The sequence below is a fragment of the Leuresthes tenuis genome, unplaced genomic scaffold, assembly GCF_036924035.1.
Source record: "Leuresthes tenuis unplaced genomic scaffold, fLeuTen1.0.hap1 SCAF_18, whole genome shotgun sequence".
NCBI lineage: Eukaryota > Metazoa > Chordata > Actinopteri > Atheriniformes > Atherinopsidae > Leuresthes > Leuresthes tenuis.
The window spans coordinates 33,212,086-33,221,689 of NW_027325372.1; the positions used below are offsets into that span (position 1 = coordinate 33,212,086).

General features: G+C 39.2%; 1 protein-coding gene across 1 annotated transcript in view; it reads left to right on the plus strand.

The window, feature by feature from the left end:
• The window catches only part of sh3bp5lb (SH3-binding domain protein 5-like, b), a 52,539-nt gene extending 49,521 nt beyond the window's left edge, over window positions 1-3,018 (plus strand). The window contains exon 6 of the mRNA XM_072370829.1: window positions 814-3,018. Within this exon, the coding sequence (XP_072226930.1) occupies window positions 814-1,413 (600 nt within the window). The 3' untranslated portion in view covers window positions 1,414-3,018. The remainder of the gene's footprint in view (window positions 1-813) is intronic.
• Window positions 3,019-9,604: the final 6,586 nt, after the last annotated feature.

Consider the following 9,604-nt stretch of genomic DNA (forward strand, 5'->3'; position numbering starts at 1 on the left):
TCATTTGAGAAATTAAAGTTGGCCCATGTCTTGCACTGCACATGCACTGGAATACTGAATCCTCTCGATGTTTTCTGGACGGCTAAGAGACTGTTACTTTTGTCAACGGATGTATTTTGTAGGTGTGATTGGGCTGTTATATCTTGGCCATGGATGTGAATGTCAAATCTATAGTTAAATTTCAATGATAACCATTTTTCACAGGCGAACAACAATAACAATAGTATTTTTTGTGAACAGATATTCTGCTTCCCACCTGTCTAGAAAGCTCCTTTTTTTCCACCTTTCGTTTGGTCAGTTTTGGGAGGGGTGGCCCAATGCAACTGGTGGCATGATGTCGATCATGAATGTCAACAGAGGAGGGGGCATTTGTGGGTCCTGATTGATAGAGTAGAGCAGTCTGGGATTTGTAGTATTAAAGGTGCATGCGCTGTCTACCGGCAGGCCAGCTCTAGTAGACATTTGGTATAATCTTGAGGGCAAAATATAATTACAGTGCGGGCCAGATCTATGGCTTACAAGTTCACAACTACAACTTTATTTGATGTCTTCAGTGTGCTTTTGTTCTGGTTGCCCCATGTGGTCATGCAATTGGTTACAGGATCAGTAAATAACAGTGTGACATAACCCTCAGTGGATGGTGCAATTAGTTTTACATGAACAAAATAATAAAGTCAGTAATCAATGACAGGGCATGGTATTTTTGTCAAGCTTTTTGTTCATGGAACTAATTGCTTAAACTTTGATATAATGAAATGAACTGACCAACATGAAATAAGACAATGGAATATTTTGCTGTCAAATGTTTTTCAGGATCATAAGGCTAAAGTAATGCAACTTGAGGAGCAGGTGGCCAAAGTGAAAAGACGTTACTCTGTGGCCCTGCGGAACCTGGAGCAGATCAGTGAGCAGATCCATGCACAGAGGAGACAAAGCATGGCTAACAGAGGATGTCCAGCAGTCTGCGGGGGGCGGAGCTCCCCTGTAGGCGCTGAGGCTGAGGTCAGAGGTGCCACTGGGATTCCTGTTGGTAACTGTGTGGAGTTCAGCGGGATAGAAAGTGACTGGGCTGACGGGGAGAAGACCAGGCTGTGGGTGGAAAGGCACCGAGAGAGTGGCTGGGGCCAGAGAGAGCGTCTGGAAGCAGAGCAGGCCAGCTCAGACTGCATGTCAATCATCAGCCTGCAAACCATCGCCTCAGACCTGGAAAAGTGTGACTCGGTGGAACACTTGGGTGAACTGAGTGATGCTGGGAGTGTGCGGGCAGAGGAGTGGGACAGTGAAAGAAAGGGTAATATGAGCTCAATCAGCAGGGAGGTGGTACCTGAGGTGCCTCAGAAGGAGAAGGGAGTAGTCTGCAAAGTGAAGCAGGAGAGTTTTATTAAACAGCATCATAGAAGTGTTAGTCTGTGACAGTCAGCAGGAGGAGTGAGGGTGAATGAGGATAATTGTGAGTATAAAATAAGGATTGATAGAAGAGAGTGGACAGACAAAGTGACCTTGTAGAGAGGGCGCACATGAGCCAGCAGGAATGTAAAATACAGAGGCTAACAGTGATGTTAGGAATAGCAGAAAGATTTAGCAATAACAGTAAGCTGCTCCATCATCGCGGAAAACAAATCCCTGGAACGTGCAACCAAGCAGTGTTTAATCCATGTATCTGATTTGGTCATATCCTCTGCTGATTTGATATATCAACTTTAAATGTTTTTTAAGTTCAGTTCAGTTTCTCTAAGTTCAGTTTAACAATGCTTTAGTTTCTTTTTTTTAGCAATACTAACATTGAGTTTACTAAATGAACTATGGTCTGACCAGGGAGCATGGAGCATTGTTAATAAGAAGTTCAACATGACAAGAAACATGAGCAGTCTGATGTGTCTTACAAGCCAATGAAGTGAATGTAAAAGAAGTGTCTAGATTCGCTCTGTACACAGAGAGATGGCCTAACAGGACTATAATGTCTGTGGTAGTTTGAGTTAAGCCTGCTACTCACTGTTTACTGTGATGGACATTTTCTGTACGAAAAGGGAGTCATTTTCAAACTCCCTACTTTAATATGGCATCTGTGTGGATCTTGCAGGGTCCATGCTCTGCCTGTAGCAAACTGCAGGACCCTGCTTAACTGAACATTTACAAACTCAAAACCCACTTTCAGTTGCTACCACTCAAGATGTTTCATTGGCATCAGCTCAATTGAAGGACAGTATTTTGACCAATTGTTAGGATGTCCGTTCTTTGAAAACTTTCTCTGTCTGTAAACCATCAGCCTTCAGACAGTGTGACTGCTTGAGCTTCTTTATATGTAAAAATATAATATATATAGAAATCCCATCAGTTTGAAATATTCTATTACTATACCAGTATATGTATTTCAAACACTTGTGCCCGAATAAATGCATTATAATGTGACTGTAGACCTTTGGCCTTCTGAGTATGTCTCGATATTAAGATTTGTAAAAAAGATCTCTTCAGCTAAGTGCAGTTTAAAAGAGGTATTGTTGTGAAGTGGAGAAAGTGACCTGTTCTTCCTGTAGTTGTAACACACGGAATTTCATTCACTGGTTGTTTGTTGTCTTAAAATTTCCACAAAGCATCTTTTTCCATGATCTGGTTGAATAACAGCAAAAATGACTATTCAGTTTAACAGAGGATAATCATAATTAGTAAATTCTCCAAGCGTTAAATTTCATGCAAAATTTTTATAGGAACAATTTACCAAACAGTTGGACATGACATACAATGTGACAGTGACAATGACAGTTTGACGCAGCAGTCAGAGTTGTCATGTAGGAAAAGGTGCACCAGCAACAGGAGTAACCGCAGCCTTGAGAGGTTTGTCAAGCAAAATCCATTCAGGAATTTGGGGAGCTTCACAAGGAGTGGACTGAGTGAACTAGTTTCTCTGCATCACCCTGAGACAGGATGTTCCTGATTTTAGCAATATTACGAAGGTGAAAGAAGGCAGTCCTAGAAACCAGTTTCTTTCCAGGTCTTTATGTCTTTAAGACAGGCCTATAGTCTGACCAACCTATTGGTTTCATCTGGTTTCATAGATAAGTACAGCTGAGTATCATCAGCATAACAATGGAAGTTTATGCCATGCTGTCTGATAATGTTACCTAATGGAAGCATGTATAAAGTAAAAAGAATCGGTCCAAGCACAGAACCCTGAGGAACTCCATGACTTACTCCAATGTGTGAGGAAGATTCTTCATTTACAAGAACAAACTGGAATCTATCAGATAAATATGACTTAAACCAGCCTAATGCAGTTCCTTTAATCCCAATAACATGTTCAAGTCTCTGTAACAGAATGCTGTGATCGATCGTATCAAATGCAGCACTGAGATCCAACAGGACAAGCACAGAAACAAGTCCGCTATCAGAGGCTAAGAGGAGATCATTGGTAACTTTCACCAGTGCTGTTTCTGTGCTATGATGCACTCTGAATCCTGACTGAAACTCTTCAAACAGATTATTTCTATGTAAATGATCACAAAGTTGAGCTGAAACTATTTTTTCAAGAACTTTAGACAAAAAAGGGAGATTGGATATAGGTCGATAATTAGCCAACACTTTTGAATCAAGAGTAGGTTTTTTAAGTAAAGGTTTAATTACAGCAACCTTAAAAGTCTGAGGTACATATCCTGTCAACAAAGACCGATTGATCAAATCCAATATGGAAGTGAAATCATCACTGCATTGGATATAGTTTTATATGTGCATCAAATGATAAATTCTGGTCAAAAATAACTCCAAGGTTCCTCACTGTAGAACAAGAAGCCAAGGAAATACCATCTAGAGTAACTATATAACTGGACAATTTCTCCCTGAAGCACTCAGGTCCAAAGAGAACAACTCAATAATTAGCCAACACTTCTGAATCAAGACTATTGCTTTTGTTAGCTCAGAAAGATCAACTGGGCAGAAGCCGTCTAAATACAAATCAGGTTCTAAAGATACTTCTAAAGCTGCGCTACTTGATGATACATCAGTGATAATAGTGGGAAGGATTCCATTAATCTTCTCTCTGATAGAAACAATTTTATTGATAAAGAGTCTCATGAAATCATCACTGCTGAGAGTTAAAGGAATACATGGCTCCACAGAGCTCGGACTCTTTGTCAGCCTGGCAAACAGTGCTGAAAAGAAACCTGGGATTATTCTTATTCTCTTCTATCAATAATGAATAATAAGCAGTTCTAGCTTTACGAAGGGCTTTCTTATACGTTATTAAACTATCTTTCCAGACTAATTGAGACTCTTCTAAATTAGAGGAACGCCACTGTCTCTCCAGCTTTCTTGCAGTCTGCTTTAACGCACGCAGCTGTGAATTATACCAAGGAGCCAACCTCTTCTGACTGATTACCTTCCTTTTCAGAGGGGCAACATTGTCCAGTGTTGTACGCATTGAAGCTATAGTGCTGTCAACAAGAGAGTCAAGTTCTACTGGAGTAAAATTTAGGTAGCCGTTCTCTGTCATATCAGCACATGGCAGTGAAGAAAAGGATGATGAAATCAACTCTTTAAATCTGGTTACAGCATTCTCTGACAGACACCTTCTATATGTAGAATTCTTCTCAGAAACCGTATAGTCAAGTAATGTAAATTCAAAAGTTATTAAAAAAGGTCAGACAAGACAGGGTTATGAGGGAACACTGTTAACTGTTCACTCTCAATGCCATAAGTCAGCACGAGGTCAAGGGTATGATTAAGGCAGTGAGTAGGTCTGTGAACACTTTGAGAAAATCCAATAGAGTCTAATATAGAATTAAAGTTAATATTTAGGCTGTCATTTTCAACATCTACATGAATATTAAAGTCACCCACTACAATTACTTTATCTGTACTCACCACTAACTGGGATAAAAACTCTGAGAATTCAGACAGAAACTCAGAATAAGGGCCAGGTGGACGATACACAACAACAAACACAAGAGGTTTTTGTGATTTCCACTTTGGGTGGGAAAAACTGAGAATCAGAGATTCAAAAGAGCTAAAACTAATCTTGGGTCTAGGACTGATTAGTAACCCTGATCTGAAGATAGCTGCCACTCCTCCTCCTCTGCCTGTGGTTGGAGGAACATGAACATTTAAGTAGTCAGAGGGAGTTGATTCATTAATGCTAACATGATCCTCCTGCTGCAGCCAGGTTTCTGTAAGACAAAATATATCAATATGATGATCACAGATCAAATCATTCACTAACAGAGACTTGGAAAGGTTTCTTAGAGATGGAAAGAAGAGTGAGTGTGAGGGGCAGAATATGGGAGGATGTGAATGTAAATTGCTGCACCTACCTTTTAATAAACCTCATCTTTATTCAAATTTCTCTGAGTCTGCTACTGCTCATGAGTCCAATTAGTCAGCCAAGCTTTCTCCGTGATGGATGCAGGTGGACTATTGGGAGAAAGTTTAATTCTCTCTGTCAAATGAAACACTGGCTGGTTTTTTTGTTTGGTTATTAAGAATACCTTCTAACTTTCTCCTTTTTTCTATTGTGTTTTCCTATTTCAATTACTGTCTTTGCAATTTATACTTTCTTTCCTGTTAGCTGCCTTAACAATTGAATTTCCCCAATGTGGGATCAATAAAGTTGATTTAATGTAATTGCTCTTCATAGCAGATAAAGATCAAACAGGAAAACCATTCAAATCAGTCAGTGGGCTTATTGCTCATTTTCTGATATCTGTCACGGGCCACAGGACACAAGTGCAGGGTCGGTTCAGATGCAAATGTGTTTATTAAATGAACAGAGCACAGCAAGGCAATAAAGTAAGGTAATGAAGCTCATGAACAGAGACAACATACTGCCACAAGACAAGGGAAACACAGACTATTTGAACACATGAGGGACCAAGGGGAACAGGTGGAAACACTTTGGGAATCAGGGAAGACAATCAGACGCTTGACATGGGAGGAAGGGCAAGATACCTGAAACGAGAGGAGAAGGTCAGTGATTTTTCAAAATAAAACAGGAAATGACGAGACAAGACATGAAGAAAACCTAAATCGTGACAATATCCAGCCTCTTAAATATTCAATATCAAGGGTTTTAGTTGTACAGTTATTGAAAGCATTTTGTCGGATGTGGATTTGAATGTACACACATCATTTGATTTGTTCCACTTTTATACACTGTAGGAAAAACAAGCAAGGAACTCTTACAGTTCTGGAATTTTCATAATGAAAAAGAATTGGCATTAGCCTCAAAACTTTAAAAGTCAACTGAAACAAGCTATAGTGTAATCGGTCTCTGTGTGGATTGGTGTTCTGCTCCCCTGACTTATCTTTTACAAAGAAAGCCTAACAGCTTACATCTCTGCCTCAGTGAAGACTGAGACTCTCTCAACATCCGCACTCATCTTTTCCTGAGAACTGATTGGTCGTGACGCAGTGCTTTTACATCTGTTGATCTCATAGTTGATCCTTCTTCATGGTACAGACCCCGATGGCAGAGTTTGTAAGTTGTTTTTGTGAGCTGTGTGGACTCAACAATAACAAGTTTTTTGGGTTTGATGGTCCCCTAGCTAGCTTCTCCTGAATATTTTAACCTCACGTATTATCCTCTCCGGAAAAGATCTATGACTTTAAATTTCTACATTTAACTTTCATATTTCTATGTGAGCAGCACAAATTTATGATCCCTTTTCTCACTCTTTGTCAATCCATGACAAATGTGTCATGTAATCTCCAACCAAGGAATGGAAGTTATCTTGGCTTCTTTTTGTCCCCTTGTAGCTCATACAAAGTCATTTGTATGAGTAATTTCAGTTTGAACTATTTCTTTATTGACCAATGACTACAGTTAAACGTTGTGTGGCGCTTCTGCTGAGTCAGAGTTTGTAAATATTTGTTGTAGTTCGGTAATGAACATGGCTAAATTGAATGGAATCATGATGATGGAAAAATTCTGGAATTCAACTTTATTTAAACATGCTGTTTTTCTGGTAGTGTTCAAATTATATTTCTATATGCATTTATATCCTGCACTGAAAGAAAGAAATAAAACTAAAAACTACTGAAGAGGCCACTCTGTTCTCTTCTGCGAGAATATGTATGTATACCTGCATAATCAGACTTTTCTGAAGTTTCTGTATTGTACAGAGGCAGGTTATTGGCTGTTAGTTGGATGGAATTACCCCCTCCTGGGATCCATTATGATCAGGACTGTCTGACCTTTAGTTAATGAGTCTGGGCCAGACTTTTTTCTTGTTGCTTGTAAGTGTGTATCATGCGCCTTGTGTAGTTGAGATTGTCTGCGATGTCTGGCGTTAGTAACTAGTGACCCGTGTGTTTTGTTCTGTTTATTTATCTTTATTAGCATTTTTAATTTTTTCTTATTCATCACTTCAAAATTTTCATCTAATTTGTTTGCAAACCATTCACATCTACCAGCCACACACACATTAACGAACTGAATTACTTTCTTTCCACACATCTAAAGATGTTGATATGATTAGATAAAGAAGAAAAGGCTGAGAAGCCATGTGTAATCCTACTATGAGATAGATAATTTCCGCAGGTGGTATCTGGTGTTGCTGTGTAGGCTGCTGGAGGAGGAAGTAGGGGGAGTACCAGGCTATCAGGGAGTTCCCCTTCTCGCTTCCACTCTGTGTAACTGCTGAGGAACTGTTACTCCACTGGAAACTATTACACTACATAGTAAGAAATTCATTGTACATGAAAAGAACACAGAGTCAAGTCATGTTTGCTTAGTAATACCAGTTGTCCACTGTCACTGATGGCAATATAACACAAGCACTTATTGGCTATTTACTTGACAATATTGCAGTGTCATCTTGGTTATAATGAATAATACAGCCAGTAAAAAAAATTGCTTTCTTATGGAGACAGGTGCTGTCATGAGCATAGCTCCCTTTGATTTACATATTTTCTAATATTCACCAACTTTATCAACAAAAATAAAACAATAGGCTCAAACAAAACAGATTCACCATAAAGTTGAAGAACATTTCAATGGTGTGAAAAGGACAGTTGAGTTTAATACCTAAAAAACATTGCTAGTTACTGGTACCAGTAAATCTAAGTTTGGGATACAGCAGTCTTAATACTCTGTCTTAATACATTACTTAATACTGGTAATGCCAATTCACAAAAAGTTTCTCAGTAAACATCAAAACTTCTCTTCCATCCCATTTCCCGTCCTGAGCTGCACGAGGCGACTGTGGAGAGAAAAAACTCCCTTTTAACAGGAAGAAACCTCCATCAGAACCAGAACCAGGAAGGGCGGCCATCTGCTTGGACCAGCTGGGGCTGAGAGGACAGGAAAGAATGACAACAATGATGTCATATGTACATATCTATGTTAAGATGTGCTGTATGAATGTGTGTGAGTGGGGTGAATGCGGCATGTAGTGAAGCGCTTTGAGTGGTCAGTTAGACTAGAAAAGCGCTATACAAGTACAAGTCCATTTACCATTTACCATTTACATGGAGGGAGGAGAGGTGCATCATGGGAGCTCCCCCAGCAGGCTGGGCCTATAGCAGCAGAACTATGGGATGTTTCAGGCTCACCTGAGCCATCCCTAACTATAAGCTTCATCAGAAAGGAAAGTTTAAGCCTGATCTTAAAGGCAGAGAGGGGTAGAAAGACTTTTTATGGTCAATCCAAAAAGTATAGTGCTATTTAACCATGCAGATAGTGAAGGCTTCCCAGGTAGCACCAATGACTTTATGCTGCTTTACTAGTGTTGGAATGCGGCTTTATGTAATAGAACTTACTGGGGTTAATGACAACAAACTCAATTTTCTTCCCCAGTGCTCACTTAGGTCATGCTTTGTGGTTAGAATCGTAACCACGGAACATCTATTAAACACTGCAACTTCCTGCCCGCTAGCATTAGTTGATGCTTTCTTTTTTCACAGCAGTTGCAGATCAGTTTGGCCCGCAGGATGTTTCACAGAGGAGTTTTACATTCTGACAGTCAACTTTCAAGTTTTAATACAATGGACACAGTTCTTATATTGTTCTATGTTCTTATTGTGATGGTAAATTTTATGTCTCAGGACTGACAGACTCTCCAATCCACATTAACCATTTGTATCATCCAGACATGCTAATTGTTTTAAACTATTTACCTCTTAATTAACACTCAGACAAGATAATTGTTTTAACCTCCTGTTTCTTAATTATCATCAAGACTGTATCCTGCCCCCCACTGGAGATGTTGTTACACATCTAAAGAACAAATCCCCCCTCCTCAGGTATAAATGCTCTGTATTTCTTTTGTTTGTATCTTTTCATACCATTGCTGCTGAATGGTGTGGACTGATCTTTTTCCTTGCAACGAAGAATAAAAACTTAGCCGGCCGGCAGAAAAAGTAAGGTTCTCTATTTCATTGCTCATCAGAGGTATTAGGAAGGAAGCGATTGAAAACTTCCATAACATTATAAATATAGACATATATTTCTTTGCAAAATGCTTTTTATTTGAACATTTAAATAGCACCACAGATTGTTTTTTCTTTTTGCTATTCTCAACTAAAATGATACAGATAAAACTCTGACTAGACCAATAGTTTGTTTTTAATTCAGTTTCCATTCAATAAATTATACAAAAACTTTGTAGATAATCATCAG